General features: G+C 35.1%; 2 protein-coding genes across 2 annotated transcripts; both read left to right on the forward strand.

Moving 5' to 3' along the window:
* Positions 1-4,463: 4,463 nt before the first annotated feature.
* aqp1a.1 (aquaporin 1a (Colton blood group), tandem duplicate 1) lies at positions 4,464-10,098 on the forward strand. The gene is made up of 4 exons (XM_026198080.1): positions 4,464-4,897; positions 6,462-6,626; positions 6,838-6,918; positions 9,547-10,098. Exons 1-4 carry the CDS (start codon positions 4,541-4,543, stop codon positions 9,721-9,723), a joined length of 780 nt encoding a protein of 259 aa, XP_026053865.1. The 5' UTR covers positions 4,464-4,540; the 3' UTR covers positions 9,724-10,098.
* Positions 10,099-17,009: 6,911 nt separating this feature from the next.
* On the forward strand, positions 17,010-19,700 carry LOC113039923 (aquaporin-1). The gene is made up of 4 exons (XM_026198090.1): positions 17,010-17,424; positions 17,893-18,057; positions 18,226-18,306; positions 19,143-19,700. The coding sequence occupies exons 1-4, from the start codon at positions 17,059-17,061 to the stop codon at positions 19,338-19,340; spliced, it is 810 nt and encodes a 269-aa protein (XP_026053875.1). The 5' UTR covers positions 17,010-17,058; the 3' UTR covers positions 19,341-19,700.
* The last annotated feature ends 526 nt before the right edge of the window (positions 19,701-20,226 follow it).

Below are 20,226 nucleotides of genomic sequence, written 5' to 3' on the forward strand. Positions count from 1 at the left end.
AAACAATGAGGAACGGCAGTTTTTATAAACGGTTCAAATTCTTTGTGGCATGATGACAGTGAATATAGATGATTGTGAGTATTTTTATCAAGAATTAATTCAAAACGTAAAGTGAAATTAAAAGTTCAAATCCCTAACCTTAAGTATTAATCCTTATTATAACTGCACCATCTGTGCAGTGAACATGAATCATATCTTGAATCATATAAATCAAAAATCAAACATTGTCACCTGGCAAACAACAAAACTTCCAACAGAAACAGATTTTTTTCCATTCATTTTTTTATTTTTAAAAAATGATTAAGTTTTCTATAGCCATGAACTAAACCAACCAGCTACAAGCTGAATCAGAACATTACAAACTTTTTTTTTTTTTGAAGCCAAAAAGTATTTGAAAGTTTTACAAAAAGTAGAAGTCTATTCTATGTACTTAAAGATTTAGTTCACCCCAAAATTTTAATTAATCTATGTTCTACTCACCCTCGAAGCATCCCGTGTGAATGTGACTTTCTTCTTTCAGAATAATCAAAGTTATATATATAAAAAAAATCTTGCTCTTCCAAGCCTTTCAAAGCCTTTCAATGGGGGTAAGCAGGGTTTTTTGTCAACAGTTCAGAAGACGTGAAATAAAATGTGCACATCTGTAATAAAACATCCCTCACATGGCTCTGGGGGGTGAATAAAGGCCCTCTGTAGCAAATCCATGCATTTTTGTAAGATAAATATCCAGATTTCAAATGTCATAAACACTTTTTTTCTCACTTTCTTACAAAAGAAAGTCTTACGAAAACGCAGCCCCTGTTCTCCTCTCTGCTGGGCTTGTTTGTTTTTAGATGCTATTTTTAACCAAAGTGAAAACCCTTTCACACCAAAAGTGAAATGAAGAAGCCTCAGGCTGAAGTAACTGTCAATTCATAGAGGGCACAGCTCAAACAAACCTTTCTAGATTACTTGAAGAATAGGATGCTCATTTTTGATTATTAGGACGGTTGAATTGGATCAACAAAGGTCGGCAGCAAAGACATTGGTTAATAAAAGGGGAATAAATGCACACTGTAATAAATAAAGGAAAAATTTTATATATGTTAATTAAAATATTTAATTATTGCAGGTTTGTGTCATATTTTTACTTTGCATTCCACTGTCTATTATCATATTGAGGAATACTGAATCTGTTTTTGTGCATGTGAGATTTGTAGATGCATGTTTGCATTTAACTACAGGAACATCATGTTTCCACAGCATATACGCCTCTCGACACAAAACTCAATCCCGATTTTTTTCAAAATGAGTCCAGGAGGGCTGTCAGTTTTTACTTTCAGAACTCGACTGTTGCTTTCTATAAGAAACTACTTAACCTACAGTAGCTACCTTCTTAAAAACTGTGCAGAAATCATCTAGAACAACCACTCAGGACAGCCCCAGCATTGTGGTAGTACTTGCAGAAATAACACCACTCATTTTACCAATTTTTCTCAAAAAGTGTTTATAAGCTGATGCCTTCTGGATGTTTATCAAGACACTTCAGCTTCCTTATTTCTCAGTTCTTTTCTTTGAAATACACATGCTTGTTTTTCCCACCCCCTGGTTTCCTCTCAAACCTCCTCTTTTGAAGCTCTCAATGGATAGTCTTCATTTCCCATGAAGACAATAGCTGTCACGGATCTCAGCCTTTGTTTAGGCATTCCTCTGCCTGGCGGGGATATGAAGCAATTAGGTGCATGTGAGCAATTAGTGAGCTGAAGTTTTTTTTTTTTTTTTTCTGTCACACAATGTTTTGTGGCTGGATGGATCTCAGGGCTCTCACAATTTGATCTGACTACGCCTATGCGTAAGCACCTCTAATAAATGACTTCTTCACAATCTCTATCCCATGCTTTGCTTTATCTCATCTACTTCTCTCCATCTTATCATATGAATGGTACTAGCTGGTACATGCTTGCATCTTCTCACTACGCCTGGATATGTGCATGTGTGTTTTATGTCAGGCTTCTATGCATTCCAAGCACTGTGTGTAATCTGACATGTTTGCATGGCAAACATCACAGTAAAACATTATCTCCCTTATCAAATAAGTTGAGCCACGAAACTCTTTGACAGGTTTTGTCTCCTGCATTTAACATAGAAATGATAGACATTTAAACAGAAGAGGGACACACAAACATCTTTCATTGTAGGGATTCACATCATTTATTATTTTAGTACAGTCCACTGAAGTCATCAGCAAAGAGCACATGAGTGTTTCTGGACAGATGTTCTGCCACACTTCACAGACAATATTGCAATCTTTGCTGCTCTTCCTACTGGATTCAAGATGGACTGTATATAATACACTGTTTAGCCTTGTAATGAAGCAAGCATTCTTCCATTATAACCTAAAGAAAATTCAGTGTATAGTAGTCAAAGCATACTGATTGTGAAATGTTTATCTTCATGCAATGCTCGGAGCCTTCGTTGCCTTAAAATGATGACGTGCATGTTTATAGTGATCTGACAGGCAAAGTGTCTGGATTAATGGAACACAGCCAAGAGACTCAAGTGTCTCTGATTGCTTGACATGAGATTTATGAAGAGCCTTTTGACTTCTGCCCTGTACAGTCCATTAAAGAGACATTGCTCATCCTACACATATCTCAGAGGGAGTTAAATGAGCTTTTACTGAGGTTTCAGAGCTAATGTTTGCTAATCAGTCCTTGCTCACACAACACACTCAGCTGAGTGCACATCATTACTCTGCGCAAATTATTTTACACGCGCTTTGAAAAATGTCAAATAATTACAGATTGGTTAATGCTGATACAAGCAGGACACAAAGTAGTACAAACCAACAGCAATGATAAAAAAAAGACACATTTCTAAACATAATAATAATATAAGTCAGCGACATTATAATTAAAAGCTATAATAAAAAGAAAAAAAGGTACAAAAGCTGTCACTGGGCTGGTACACCTTTACAAAAGGTACACTTTTGTATCTTTTAGGTACCAATATGTTCACTTTAGATACTAATATGCATCTTTAAGGTACCAGTTTGGACTGTTTAGGTACAAAGGTGTGCCTTTTGAAAAGGTATCGCCCCAGTGACAGCTTTTGTACCTTTTTTTCTGAGAGTGTAGGAAAATTCTAGTGTCCGGTTTGCTCAACAATTTCAATCTTTTGAAAGCCTGTTTTTTCTTCATATATCTGAAAAGGCAACACTGTTACTCTTCATGTAAGCTATCCATATCAGTGTAAATACAGTCACTAGAGGGACAATTGAGAATATCTGCAACAAGAGTATTTTACTACTGAATATAGGTCAAGAATTGTATTTCTGACAAGAACTGAACCTAAGTAGTATATTATGATAGTAATCATAAAATACACAATCAAATCTATATAGAATAGAATCAAATCCAAAATTCGCAAGAAAAGACCAATCTGAAATTAGGTCATTTAAACAAGCCAAACATTAGTGAGAATAGTTAGAAAATAATTACGAGGATGCAGATAACATGATTTACGATTGAGTCATATCTCGATTGGCACAGACCCTAAATCAACACTTCTCTGTCAGACATTTCTACAAAGTCATTCGCAGGGATTACAAGTTTGTCTTCTGCAGATCCTGATGTTCTCTAGTTATGTTACCAAAGAGTGCCAGAATATGGCTTTCTTTATATTCTAGATTTATGAGCGTTACCTGTGTCTGTCAAAATCACAGTTCATTGCCTGCTGTGTTAAAGACAAATGACCGCTTTGGCTTCAAGTACTGCTAGATTCTTATATATGTTCAAAATTAATTAGAGTTTGATTTTAAAGGACATAAAAACATCCATTTAGACAGGAGCTGTACGTACAGGTGCGGTTTAATTCACAGTTAGTACCTAGAGTACAAAACACGTTCATGTGCTTCTAGAGAGAGGTAAGACACACACAAGTTCATCTGCAGCAGGAGTCAGATCGATCCTCAAAGCACTGATAGCAGATGTCCTCTAAAGACTGTATTTTAGCAATAAGAATCAGGTGTTGAGTGCAGATAGCATTAATACAATATGTGCAAGAATGTGTGTGAAGTTTCACTTTTGGGTGTCACTGTTTGACTCTGAAAACAGCAAAAAACATAATAATTATTTTGCATATGCCAAAATGCAATGGTATTCATATGTTATAACTGTGGCTTAGGAGTCCAAATCATTTCTTGGGCTACAGTGTATAAAGGGAAGTGAAAGTTTAATAACAATGCACTAGTGTGTTGGAACAGAATAAAAGTTTAGCTGCTTTAGTGTTCAAATCAAATAGAGCTCGATGTTTAGGCACTTCTCTGATTTACTTACAGAAACGAGAGTTGAAAAGGGAAAGAAAAACGAAGGATTTCTCATTAGTTTTGCCTGCCTTTCCTCTTCTCTCTCACTCACTCTTTCTGCCTCTATAACTTAAACCCGCCCCCTGTTTCATTAGCAGGACCTGCCCTATAAATACTCTCTTTTGGCAGAGAAACTTACTCAGTGCCCTCAGAAACCCCCAGACTAACACATCCGCGTGCCCAGAGCTGCCAGTCATGAAGGAGCTGAAGAGCAAGGCGTTCTGGAGGGCCGTTTTGGCCGAGCTGGTGGGTATGACCCTCTTCATCTTCCTCAGCATTACAGCTGCAGTTGGAAACCCCAACAATGACAAACCAGATCAGGAGGTCAAGGTGGCACTTGCGTTTGGGTTGTCCATCGCCACTCTTGCCCAAAGCCTGGGTCACATCAGCGGAGCCCATCTGAATCCAGCTGTGACACTGGGCTTGCTGGCCAGCTGTCAGATCAGCTTGCTGAAGGCTGTCATGTATATTGTGGCCCAGATGTTTGGTGCAGCGCTGGCGAGCGGCATCGTGTATGGCGTCACTGATGGGAATGCCCTGGGGCTGAATACGGTGAGTACGATGATTTTCAGTTTCTCTGCTGACTCACCCCTGTCTCGAACTGCTCTGTTTACATGATTGAATCACTTATCATAGTTCCTATTCAGTCTATTTGCTACTGTAAAATAATCAATATGTATGTTTTTCAATAAATCTCCAAACTGGAATAAGCCGATCTGCAACTGAATGTAAATTTTAAGTCTAGAAAATAGATCATGCTAAATTGCATGAATTAATAATTAGTTACAAAGCTAGATGAAGAAATATAGAACTTTTCTGCACTTTTAAAAATACATCCAATTTAAATTAGATTTTATATAAGTCAAGAATACAAACAAATCTAACTACAGTATATTAGGTTAAACCAAGAAAAGCCTTTGAAGGGTTCACACAAGCAAAAATCTGTCCTTTAGGTAACAACTTTGATATTGTACTTTTTTATGGTATGCTGGTACTTATTTTACAAAACGTTAAAAAAATATGATTAAAATAGGTAAACAAACCTAGTGCATGGGTTATTTTTATATTAATGTATACACTCTACAAAAAAATAATAATACAAAATTAGAAAGAAAAAAATTATTATATAAAATTAAATATATAAAAATTATTATTATATATATATATATATATATATATATATATATATATATATATATATATATATATATATATATATATAATTTTATAATTTTATATATATTTTAAAAAATGTGGTATAATCTTGTATATATATATTAGTGCTGTCAAACAATTATGTGATTCAACAATAATTGTGATTAATCAGATCAAAAATAAGAGTTCTTGTTTACATGATATATGTACGTGTACTGTTTTTATTTATTATGCTTATACAAATGCACACACATACAGTATATATTTTGAAAATATTTACTTGTATATATTCTTATATTTTATTATATATATATATAAATATATTTAATTTATAAAAAACATTTCTTAAATACATGCATGCATATTTATATACATTTATCATTTTCATTAACTTTTTTAACAAACTAAAATAAAAATTCAAAATGAATAAATCTATATGGAAATTTAAAACAAAATTACTAAGAATTTAACCAAAATTCAAATGAAAACGGAAAATATAAAAAATAAAAACTGATTTAAAATATGAACAGAGACTCTAACAGTTGCTCCCTGAAGTAAGCCGTCAGTGCGTCAGAGTCCGTGGCTGTGAATGGGCGTGTGTGTAACGACACTCTTATCATCCGTCTTCAGAGGTGGCCTTCTTTCCAGTGATTATGTTTTCTTTACATTTCGAGGCGTAATGCACTTGTTTGCTTTGCCAGTAAACATGTTATTGCTGCGTGACATCAGACGGCTGTCCTCAAACCCAAAACTATTTCTTACTTCATTTTTTTTTACCTCGAATGTGAAATTTACATGATTATTTTTACTTATACCTCATTTTTGTAAGTGACAAATGAGTGTTTCCTCAGCTTTAAATGGATTGTGATGCTTATGCCTGCAAATAAATTATTAGAAATACTGATTAGTATAGTTTGATCTTACACACAAATCTAACTAAATGTAATCTTTTTATTTACAGATTAGCAGTAATATTTCTCCCGGTCAAGGTGTTGGTATTGAACTCTTCGCTACCTTCCAGCTAGTGTTGTGTGTCATAGCAACCACAGACAAAAGAAGGCGGGACGTTACAGGCTCCGCCCCTCTGGCCATCGGCCTCAGTGTTGGTTTGGGCCATTTGACAGCTGTGAGTAATCAGCATTCACTCTTCTGCTGCTGTCTCTTTTCTGCATCAGCGTTCCTGTTACTGTTGCACATTTTGCCAGGGTTGCCATATGAATGCATAAAGCAACATGAGACAAACAGAGCAATGCTTAGTTATGTAAATTAGTTTCTGCCTAAGCAATTAAAAAATGTGAAGCTTATTTCACCCACAACTCTTTTGGTTTTCTGTGTAGATCAGTTTCACGGGATGTGGAATCAATCCGGCTCGATCCTTCGGCCCTGCAGTGATTCTGCGAGATTTTACCAACCACTGGGTAAATTAAATTACATTTCTGTTTCTCCTTTGAAAATCAATTCATGATATCTGAACATTTTAAGAGAAGGAAAATGTTAAATATAAACCATTCAGAATCTTATCAGAAGACAGAAACAACTCGTGTTGAACTTTTATAGTTAATGAGTAACAGTGATATTGTTTTAAATGAATGCCTAGTCAAGAATAATCTATAGTACACTTGGTAAAATCACAAGTTTGTGTATTGTTTGCTAAGGGTTACTTGTGTACATAGGGTCCCAGATAGCACATGTACATGCAGAGACGTCTATTTAAAGGGACAGTTCATCCAAAAATGAAAATTCGGTCATTTACTCATCATACCAAATATGATATTTTAAATACTATATCTAAACAGTTTCTGGTCCCAATTGACTTCAATTGTATTTTTCCCTCCTATGGAAGTCAGTGGGGACCAACAAATCTTTAGTGTTTGATACAACTTGAAGGTCAGTAAATGATGACTGTGGTTTTTATATTTTTGAATGAAATGTCCCTTTAAAGTGCATCTTTTGTAAAGTAGATGTATTTTTTTTGCTCAAGAAGAGAAAAATCTGATTATATTGCATAATTACATTGGAGATTGATTTAATTGCAACTACATGCCAACTAACTCTCGTTACCGTATTAGTGGACTGTTAGGATTGGGTTAGGGTTGGTACTGTGGAATAAGTTGACATGTACTTACAAAGTTACTTACAGTCAACAGAATGTCTAAAGTGAACCAAAACATGATGCAGAAACAATTTTCACTCAGAAATTGCTCGTAAATGTCAGACATGGAGAGTAACACATTGAATTAAGCATTACATTTCAACCTGTTCTCCAACCAATATGCTCGTATAGGACACTTGTCCAATCCCTGAAATACGACCCATCAGAGCGTATCCTACAATTGCGCCCCTATCGGCAAAAGGTTGTTTTCATATTAATGTTTTGTACTCTTTTATTCGCACTCTGGTTTGCGTTTCGTGTAGTTCAGTTGGTAGCTTATTGCGTTATACCTTGATATGTAATCATGCAATCATGGGTTCGATCCCTGGGAACAGACGTGCACGAAAATGTATACGCTCAATAAATAATAATTTAGCATGATTTCTGTGAGGGTTAGGTTTAGGGGTGGGGTTAGGAGTGGTCATTCGAACGAATAAGCCACCTACAGAAGTAAAATATGAGGAAATACTGTGAGATCGGTGTAAAAAGCCCACACATTGCATTTAAATAAACGTGCGTTTTGATTGGTAATGACGTGATACGTCATTTCATGATGACAGACGCAACGATACTGTCATTATTTCTACGCCCGCTAGAGGGCGCTTAACTTTAGAACGTAAATATAGGTCGTAATAAGGTGCTTGCACAAACGACTTATACGGTCGTTTTTTTGTTGGAGGACAGGCTCTTAAATTTTGAAGTAGAAAAATGGAAACAGTGGGTCTCATTCACTAATTTTTGCGTACAATTTTCATATTTATACGCACATTTGAACTTCTCACGAGAACTTTCCGCCTAATTCACAACACGTGTGTACGCACATGAGCTTGTTCTTAAACTCGTTCTTCTGTTAGTGAATTTGGAGTCTTCTAAATGAGCGCCCGCGTGCACGAGGTCAGTAATTAGCATAATTCACGCCCAAACCAGCTCCATATAAGATGTGGTTTAGGTGTGGTTCCAGTGAGTTGCATAAATCAATGAGGACTTCTCTGGGCAACCTAAAGCGACTGAACAGCCCTTCGTCACTCTCCGCGAACATATCTGTGCGCTCTCTAAAGACGCGCCGCGATGTCTTCAAGCAGTACCAAGTGTGCCATGCCTCTGAACACAAGATGAGACATATTAATCACCATTTATATAAGGATAGATCAGGTGATTATTGTTTGGACCTCTAATATTTTATATATATATATATATATATATATATATATATATATATATATACATATAATTGGAACTGTAATTGTAATTTATCAATAACATCTAATTATATAGGGTTCTTAACACATGCTTATAAGGCCCCGTTTGTACATGATTATTGCGTACGTGTGGTATAAGTTGTTCTTGAATCTTTTCGTACATTTAGAATAAATTTTAGTATGATAGTTTTTGATGAACCATGATTTATTTGTGAAAACGTCCGTAAGCACATTTCACGCAAAAATCTGTGCCTACGCATATTTAGTGAATGAGATCCAGTATTTTCTCGAAAAATACTCCGATGTAATTTTGACTTTTTTTTTTTTGCAATAGTAACCAATTTAAGCACCTTAAGCATATTACTAGCATATTGACTGTTTAATAGTACTTGTAAAGCACATGTTAATGCCTTATTCTGCATGAACATATTTTAGATCGCTTAATCTACCCAATACCTAAACTTAACAACTACGAACAACTACTTAATATTAATAAGTAGCAAATAAAGTTTTATCAAAAAAAAAAAAACCTCTTAGTTATTAGTGTTCCCTATTCTAAGTGTTATTGTAAAGCCTAGCATTTTAGCACTGGCAAATAAATTTTACTGTAAGTACAAATATACTATAAGCATAAATATTTTTTGAATTTGTTGTTTCCGGTCAGTGTTTTTTATTGATTTCTCTACTGTTTCCAGGTCTATTGGGTAGGCCCTATGTGTGGAGGTGTGGCGGCTGCGCTGGTCTATGACTTCCTGCTCTTCCCTAAACTGGACGACTTCCCTGACCGCGTGAGGGTGCTGGTGTCCGGCCCGGCCACGGAATACGATGTCAATACTGACGATCCCCCTGCTGTCGAGATGTCATCAAAGTGATTTGATACTCTGCGTATTTAGTGTATGATATTCTTCAAGACCACAAAACATCTGTAAATATACCTGTTCTCCCACAGGGAGATAGCATTAATTGATTATATGACAGTGTGGGATTGCAAATGTAAAACCGTCTTTTTAGTTGTTCAGAGATACAGCTAGCATTTTGTATTGACTGATTGGAGTTTTTTTTTTTTGAGTATTGTTGTTTTTACTCTCATTTAGTGAATCAGTATTTACCTCAGGAAATGTATACAGTTTTCACTATTTTCTACTTTTTCTCAAATTGTAGAACAACTTTTTTCACTTTGTATTGTATTATGTGTACACATTGATAGCGTTGTTTTGTAATTAAACTTCAGGATGTTTAATCTTAAAGGTATGTGTGTTTTTCTTCAAATTACAAATGAAATTCAAAGACAAAAAGTTAAAATTTTAGTTGATGTTTTTGATTCGCACATATGCAAATGGTAACCATCACATATCAATCAATTTCCTTTTTCTGAATCAATAATACATATTTTGGGGGGGGGGGGTGATGTATGCATAAAGTTTCAAACAACCCTGCTGTGTTTAAATGTGGCAAGGGACTAAAAGGGACCAGAGGGCAATAAATACTAAGGCTAATAAGGGTAGCGAGACACAAATGACAACAATCACGAAATCACTGAAAGGAAACAGGAACTCCAACTACAAACTGAGACTAGATAACAAAACAAGAGCATTAAAGACACAGAACCCTGATAATAGCAATATTTCAAATTTCAAATGTTTTGATATTTCTGTAATTCAAGAATTTATTGAAAAGCATCAGTTAAATTAATACATACATTGAACCTTCTTAAATCTTGCATGGGTCTTAACTTAACTTAAAATGTTGAAATTAAGCATTTTTTATGTGTTTTTGAGGAATGTGAGACAAGTGAATTTTTTGGGAGGATTTTGGAGTGAAATGTGACCTGGATATGTTTGTATGTGTATGTAAGTGAACATGATGCAATCCGAAGCATATCTGAGAGTAATCTTGGTGTGACACATGTTATAAGCCATAGAGCAATATGAAACAGTGTTAGACGCTTATGAAAGAACTGTCTGAACAGTTTACACCAAACAAAGTTAGGTTTTCTATTTTTGCATATGCACAAAGACCAACTTGTATTTCACAATATAAACATTTATAAACAAGCATAACAATATTATTCAAAGTATGTAACTGTTCATACAATTTATGTAACTGATGTTGATTTTAAGACCATGTCCTAGTTTCATTTGCTGTGTGATATTGTGTGGAAATGATTTACCATCATTTTCTTTCAGATTGGTTTCTCTGAGAAGAGTGACGTAAAGTGCTGCATGTTTTTAAACAGGAGCATGATGTGAAGAATAGCAAAGTCAATAAACCAAAAAGTCAGTCGGCACATGAATGGAAATATTTCATACAGGTGAATAGGCCATCACGTGCTTCTGGACAAAATGCATAAATGATGTTTGATAGACTAGTAGCCACCCCATGGATAAAGCCTGGAAGCCCACCTCCCTCCTTTGTGCATCTTATCCTGTCGTGTATCCTGCTCCACACCAAGGAATGTTGCATCTCTTTTTCCTTATTGTTCCCAAGGTCATATAGTAAACCAGTGTCCCAGTGTAAACCAGTTTGAACAGGTAACCCAAATAATAAACAATTAAAATGTTTTCCTAATAAAAATGCTGTTTTCCAAAGTTTACAATCTGTAAATAAAAGGTTGCACACTTATAGTCTGAGACAACTTGTGAAAACATTTTGTATTTTTCTCATTTAATTTAGAAAAACATACTTTTCATTACAAATTATAAAAGAACTGATGATTAATGGCACATGCTGAAACAAATTAGGTTAAATATATATATTTATTTATTTATATTTAAAAAAATATATATATATAAACAGTAAGTGCAATAAAATACTATAAACTTCTAGTTAAAAAAAATAGGGTCCTGCACCTGTCTTGCTTGAAAGTTCATACAATTATTTTGGAAGCACATTATTTTACAGTCCTGTTTCACATATGTAAATATAAGTAGTTTACTTTTATAATAACTGTAATAACCAGATACTAACCCTGAACCTACCTCTAAACCTAACCTTAACCCGTGTAGTTATTTTTTACTAAGTACACTGTAAATGCATGTACTGTAAACTAGTGCAGCCATTATTTGGCATTCGATATTTAAGTATTCAATAGCAAATGAAATATTCTTGTTGAATCATGGTGCCATCTTGTGGTGTGACTGACAGGAATGCATGTGGCATTTCAACCCCTGATGCAACGCCAGTAAAGCACAGTGCTAGCAACGCCAAGCTCACGGGTTCAGTTCCCAGGGAATGCATGTACTGATAGAATGTAGACCTTCAATGCAATGTAAGTCACTTTGGATAAAAGTGAATGCCAAATGTATAAATGTAAATATTAACTTGGATATTCCCACCTCTGTCTTTAATTCAAATGCAGCAGTAGGTGTAGCCATCAGCCAATCAGAGTTGTCATTTCCATCACACTGGGTTACTGTAGGTTAGGGAGAACAGTATCACTGAAGAGCATACTTGAGAAATGTGACATGCAGAGAAAACAAAGAAATAAATAACTTGTAAACAGAATGTTTATGAAACAACTCCGGGAAAAGACTCACTATATATCAATGCAATTTATATTGAATTAATTTTTATATCTGATTAATCCAATCATAGCTTTTGTTCAATAGATATAAATGTTAAACTCATGTTTTCTTTTTGCAAAAGTTTCTTTATTCAACTACTGTTATTTCTTGTCAGTCCCTTGTGTGTGTGTGTGTGTGTGTGTGTGTTTGTGTGTGTGTGTGTGTGTGTTTTCCCTTCTCCTAGGTCTACAGATGTAGTCTTTGGATTCATTTTTCAAAAATTTCCTTGGCACAAAAGTTGTCATGTTACACTCGGGAAGGAGTGAAGAGACGCAGGAGAATTCTTTAAAATATAGAATTGAATCATCAACAAGCATATACAGGAACTAAAAGACATTAAACACCAGACAAAGAACTATTACGGTACTATTAATCACAGAATGGGCTTTACTGATGAGATGCGCATGACAATCACATGCAATTTATCGTGCAGCCCTTGTTTGTTGATCCCAAAGTACAAAGTAGATGAGGAAAATTAGGATGCAGAGTCAATGTGCCGCCATTACTGTCCAGAGTACGTGGAATGGTGCGCTGTGATTGGTTGAGCAGATATATCACGTTCTGCAAAAAAGGGAGACTGGTGTTTGTCAAGTTTTGGAAAAAGGAAAATACTTCTAAAAACTATTAATATATATATATATAGCAGTGAAAATGTAATGCAATAACATTTGCAACCAGGGTTCACTGTCAATGGGTTCACTTTTTTCACTAGCACTTAACCAACTACTACTAGCACCTTTCTTTCTTTTCTTTTCTGTCATAAAAAAAAAAAAATAATAAAAAAAAAAAACCTGGCTATGCGTTCTGTACTAGACTAAACTGAGACTTGTCATGGCACTTGTATACTACTGTTGTTTTCTCGTTGGTCTGAGTGCTTCTATTCTCATTTGTAAGTCGCTTTGGATAACAGCATCTGCTAAATGATTAAATTTAAGTGTACAGTAAATGTAAAACAACTGTCAAATTTACTAAATCGTTCATCATACTTATGACTTAAAGTTCCTCATCATAGTTATGACTTATTGAGTTAATGCCAATTTTATTTTCCCAGCTTTCCTTTGCTTTTAAAGGAAAGTTAATGCTGACATTAACATTATTTTGTGTGGTTTTGCACAATATTAATATGGGGGAAATCTGTTAGTGTTTCATGTTCTATTGTGTTAAGATTGAATTTGATTTAAGATGGTTTTAATTGTATTTCCCATTTGCAAATTAGGACATTTGGCCTACACACACACACACACACATACACACACAAACACCGACGCAGGCAATAGAGAAGGTTTTAATTTATTTATTAATTTATTTATTTCGGGTTTTATTGTATTAACACATTGGTATTACAGTGTAGTGCAAGAGTTTTCGAGGACAATTAATGAAACACTTTAGAGTACCATTCTGTCGTTAATTAATAACTACCCAGGAACACATAAGTAATGCAATATTACCACTCTGGTAACTATAGTAACTAAGTAATAGTAATAGTGCTTAGTCGAATGTGGTAATTCACTGTAAGCTAATCAATAACTACATTTTTTTTTCTTAGAACTATTAAGAACTACTGAATAGAGGTCCATAATTAATCAAAATAATGCATGATTTATTATTCATTCTTACCCACTAGTAATGACTTCAGTATTACCAAATTTTTAAGAGGGAATTACTATTTACTTGTATCAGTATTCTTAAGTGAATAACATGATAATGCTCTAATACTGATTAAAATCAAGGTTTTTGTAAGGTTTACTAAATTTGGTAACATTTACCATTGGGTTGCCATGATCTTCACTTCAGAATATTGATCCAAATAATTAGTTATTCCTTTAGTAGGATATAGTAACACTTGAGTCAACTCAAAAGCTTAGAATGGCTTCAGTCGATAGGTGGAAGTTATCTATTGTTAAACTACTGTTATAAACATGAGCCCCGTCAGACTGGTCGTGGCGGAGGTGCTGCAACAATATATAGTGAAATTCTCAATGTTACTCAATGTTTAGTCTTCTACCACGCTACCACCCTAAGGTCACAAAACGCTGGACTTTTGGTCGTTACTAGGATAGCAAAGTCCACTAAAGGAGGTAGAGATTTTTCGCATTTGGCTCCCAAACTCTGGAATAGCCTTCCTGATAATGTTCAGGGTTCAGACACACTCTCTCTGTTTAAATCTAGATTAAAAACACATCTCTTACGCCAAACATTCGAATAATGTATCTCATAATTTTGGACTGCAGTTAAATCGGATCAAATGTGCATTATTATTCTTTAGCTTGGGTTAAACTAATTAATTCTTTGTTTGGAACAGCAGCTACGCTAAATATGTCTCTATTTGTTTCTCTGTTTTTGCTGGGATTTACATCCCGTGGTAATCTAGGATTTACACAAGCTTCAGTCTGGATCCAGAACACCTGAGAAGAGATGATGCTGACCCTCAGAGGACCCCAGATGATGCTAACCCTGAATCAACAACAGAACTAACAAATTTAGCTAGAAGTGTGACTGCATCATATAACAATTGCTGTTAATAGTGTCCATCATCTGTTTGATTAAGTCTGTAATTGATTTTTCTGTACATTTTTGCCATAAGCACATAAACTGACAGTCTCCACTTATAAATATGCTAAATATTGTAGAAACTTAATGTTCTCTAAAGTTGCTTTGTAACGATTTGTATTGTAAAAAGCGCTCTACAAATAAACTTGAATTGAATTGAATTGAATTATTGTTTTTCACTTTAGAAAACTGATCAAAGTTATTAGAAGCTCCTTTAGAAGAATTTGTTCATATTTGAGTCATTACTAGTGGTTTACCATGATCTTCACTGTAGTTACTGATTAGCTAATAGTGAACTACCACTTTCAGAGTGCTATTACTTACTAAATTGTTAATCAGAGTTTCTTGTAAGTTAATAGTACTTTCTAGATTGTTAGTAGTGCATTAGTCATTTTATTTGTGTGGAGTTATTCATTAATGACAGAACAGTTTTCTAAAGCATAACTGCAATTTCTGACAATTTCTATACTGGACACATAAAAATGAAAGATACTAATCTATTCATCCTGTTTTCAGACGTAGCACAAGTGGAGTCTGTCAGGAATAGAACAAGGCATCAGATGACTTTTGCTAACTCATTACATCACATCAACTTGTGAGGACATTTCATGTGTTCTCAATGCTCAAAGTTGACATTGCTTTTCGATTCATGAACCAAGCGTCTAGTTTGTGTTAGAGATCAGAGCAAACATGCTACTCAAAACTGTGTAGAATTTTTTTCTTCTCCTAATTTTAACCCTACATGTGACCCTAAAGCCCAAATTATACTTCTTTACACAAATGTTTTTTTTGTGTTTTTTTTTTTTTTACATAAGCACACATGGCTACATGCGCATTATAGAGATTTGTCCATGACCAGTGTCTGCAAAAGTTGCGGCTGTCTTTTAATCCCCTCACACATGGATTCATCATCGCAAGCAGCTATTGTTTTTGCCGTCTTCAGTACTTTGCAGTTGGTCTTGTTCCATCACCTCCGTTTCTCTTCTGAAAGTTAAACAGTGGCCCATTTCAGTGTTGACACCTTGTGGACAAACTAAGTAAAGGAAAAACCATTAAAAGCGCATGTGCCAGAAGTTACAAACAACGGACAGTGCATGTACAATATGTGTACTCTTCTGATGACGAAATTCATGTCATGCGTATTATACACAATCCCAAAATTAAAGTATGTAAAAAATTATTTGTCTTAATCCTAAAGGCCTGTTCTGAGACAAATGTTCTGCAAGATTTTTGCATGCAATTTTGTCTTTTCAGACAAATGCATAAAAAAATGGCAGACAGGCTAAATGAAAATGCAAATTCACTCTCAGTAGGCAGTACATATAGGAATCTGATGCTGCACAGCTTTCGATAGCACTTTATTTTTACAGTCTGTTTACTCATGTACATACTATGTACTTATTTTAGTAATTACAATATCTAGGTAATAACTAGGTACTAATCCTGAACCTACCCCTAAACTAATTCTACCCCATATAGTCACCTTATATTACCAGTACTTTCTAGTGTAGGTAGTGTAATGTAAGTGCACGTACTGTAAAATAAAGTGCAACCTAATTTTCTGTTTGTCACTTCTTGTCAACAAAGGAAGTCAAATAGCATTACATGTTTTTAAGGAGCCGTTCAGAGTTTTGTATTCACTATGGTGCTTATCAAACACCAAGTCGTAGTTATATGTATATGGGAATGTGACCAGTAGCTCAAATCTTATTGGTTGGCTATTTTCCCTCCGCAAATGAAAATGTCCATCACATCAAGCATTTGTGTTGCGGTGAACAGGTCTTAAACCCGTAAACATTAAATTGTGTGTTCATTATGTGCCATTAACATCTGGGCAGCATAGGAACATATGAATCCCAAAAAAAATGCAACAAGCAAAAACCGGATCTACTGGATGTTAATGTTGTTGGTATATGACATTAGCTCTTGTGCAGTTAGCAATTAACTACCTCCTTCCTCCTGCCATATTCTGGTCTGTGGTTCCTTTGTTAAAACCAGTTTCCTGTCAACCATCTTTCACCAAGTGTTTATAAGTGAAGCTTAGCTGGCATTTTCATTTTCTAGCTAAAAGGCAGAAAAGGAAGAATACTCGTAATGGCACGAGAGCTGAAAAGTTGGTCCTTTTGGAGGGCAGTATTGGCTGAGTTTGTTGGGATGACGGTTTTTGTTTTTATTGGCATAGCCTCCGCCATCGGAAACAAGCACAACAGATTTCCAGACCAAGAGGTTAAAGTAGCTTTAGCTTTTGGCCTGGCCATTGCCACGTTGGCTCAGAGTTTGGGGCATATCAGTGGAGCCCACCTGAACCCAGCTATTACTTTAGGACTTTTGGTCAGCTGTCAGATCAGTTTCTTCAGAGCAATCATGTATATCGTTGCCCAGATGGTGGGAGCTGTGGTGGCAAGTGGCATTATGTTCAAAGTTAGTCCTGACCCTGAAACAACACTGGGACTCAATGTGGTAAGTTGTTTAACACACATAATATAAATCACAACCACTAATAATACATTCAGAATAACTGTCACATGAGGAATGTGTGAAGGGCTACTATAAGTTACACAGATGTCTAGCTGTGGTTTTGTATGTTGTTTCAAATTCAAGATAGCCTTAAAATAGTCTTTATTCTTCTGTTAATGTTAATCATTACTTTATCATGTTTTTGTATTATATCGTTTCCATTCTTGCTCTTTTTCATGAATTTTATTTCATGTTTAAATGCAACAATAAAAAATGTACAGTATGTTTGTTAAATGAGCTGTGTCTTTTTCTTCCGACAATAATGGTGTTTGGATGCATTCTTGAAATCACAATTATTATCCTGTCTGCGTTTCTATTGTAATCTGAATTTAGTAGCTTAATTATGCTGAATCCCATTTTGCATCATTACAATGTAGTTCAATATTTTATGTTTTCTGATTTTTCTTCTAGTTGAGTAACGGTGTGAAACCGGGTCAGGGATTCGCCATTGAGCTTTTTGCAACCTTCCAGCTGGTCCTCTGTGTCCTGGCCTCAACAGACAAAAACCGGACGGATGTCACAGGCTCTGCACCCCTAGCCATCGGACTCTCAGTTGGTTTAGGGCACCTGGTAGCAGTAAGCACTTCATATTTGACTTTTCATCTACCAAAAGTAAATGTTACACAATTATATTGGAAACTAGATCAGCGGACTTCAAATAAAGCTTAGTAAAGTCTCTATTCTGCTCTGCGTCCGCTTGCTTGTCATGAATGTATAAGCTCATAACTCCTGTCCTGTCTCCAGATCAGTTACACCGGGTGTGGCATCAACCCCGCTAGATCGTTTGGACCAGCCGTTGTTCTTGAAGCATTTAAAAACCATTGGGTACGTTTCTCCCACATTTTTATTTTATTCTATTAGATTGCTGTAGGAACTACACTTTAGTCCATTTTAGACCTACTAACTGTAGGTAACTTTGTAGCTACATGTCGACTAGCCGTCATTAGAAGACACTTTGATGCTCCCCAACTACTGTAGTCTAAATAAGTTTGCAAGTACATGTTAACTTATTCTACAAACCCAAACCCTAACCTTTCATTCTACTAATATGCTAATGAGCGCTAGTTGACATCAGTTGCAAGTTAGTCAACATGCTAAAACGTTACTTTTACTTACTAGAATGTCTAAAGTGAACTATGGAAACAAAGTGTTGGGTAGTTTAATGCACTTTACATTCTTAATGACAAAAAATTAGATATATTTTCTTTCTCTTTGTATTTTTATATCAATGTGATTCAAGATTAACCTATATAAATCAATGTGATAATCTAGTTAGGTCAAAAGTGATCTAAAAGTAGTCTGATTATAATACTTGAGAAATGTGTTATGTCCTGGATTGCGTTACTGACTACAATTTTTGTCATGTAATTTGGAATCGGTAACAGACTATGATTTCTAAGTTTCTTCCCAGCACCGTGTAACTGAACAAATCACAATTCATTTCGAATGAAATCAAGAATTAAAGCCAGTTCATTGCTTTGTGATTTGGTTATATACAATGTTAAAATGTAATTGTTTTTGCATAAATAAACATAGTTTTACTTCCTGTAATATTCATAAGCCAGAAAGGAAAATGATTGGTTATTTAACTTGCTCTTTTGCAAGGAAGTAAACGTCCCTTGTGCATGTTATTTCTTAAACCTAGTTCTTTCTTGATGTAGATCTACTGGATTGCACCCATGTGTGGCGGGGCGGCTGCTGCTCTTGTGTACGACTTCTTGCTCTGCCCAAAGAAGGAAGCGCTTCGCAAGCGAATGAATGTACTGAAAGGCACAGCTGATCCGGACTCCTCCACGACAGAACCCCTAATTGAACCCCGAACCCCTAGATCTGGTTCTGGTCAGTGGCCCAGGCCCTGAAAAGCGTCTTGTAAATGTTATGTTCTTGGTTTTGATATGTAGATACCTGGTAACTCCGATGTTTACATGCAATACCATCTCTCTCGTCGTTGTCCTAGTGACTGTTTCGTCAGCTTATTTTCTAGCTAAATTGACTACTGGCACAGCTATTTCTTATGACATCTCAGGAATTTCTTGTAATTCAGTCCACTTACCGATTTATTCATTGGAAGGCAAATTATATTTCCTTTGAGGGCTGGCAGATGACTGAATAAATGTATCTTGTTTTCAGCATTAATGTGACTTATCTTGACTTTTGAATTTGCCATATCGATATTTATTTTTCTATTGATTGATACAGTAATAAATATTGAATGTGAACATGCTGGCAGCCCTATACTGTATATACAGTAGCGGTCTTACATTCACATGCACGATGCAGAATAAAAGTTGCATGTGGTTTTTTTTTTTTTTTTTTTCGTTTTTTTTTTTTGTAGTACCCTCAATAAGCAATTTCACATCATCTTATCTTGTGGATTCTGCAAAGTGTATGTTAACTTATATACAATTTTATACTTACTGTATAACCAGAACTATATATAGAACCAGTGAAAAGTTTGAAATAATTCATTTGAAATCATTGTTGTTGAAAGAAGGCTGCATTTATCTGGTAAATGCAAAAAATACAGTAATATTGTGAATTATTATTATTATTACAGCTTAAAACAACTGTAAAATGTAATATATTCCTGTGATCAAAGTTGAATTTTTCAGTGTCTTCAGTGTCTATGATCCTTCAGAAATCATATATGCTGATTCGCTGCTCAACAAACATTTCTGATTATCAATGTTGAAAAAAAGTTTTTGCCGTGTTATTTTTTTTGCGAAAACCATGATACACAAAACA

The sequence above is a fragment of the Carassius auratus genome, chromosome 2 (assembly GCF_003368295.1).
Source record: "Carassius auratus strain Wakin chromosome 2, ASM336829v1, whole genome shotgun sequence".
Lineage (NCBI taxonomy): Eukaryota > Metazoa > Chordata > Actinopteri > Cypriniformes > Cyprinidae > Carassius > Carassius auratus.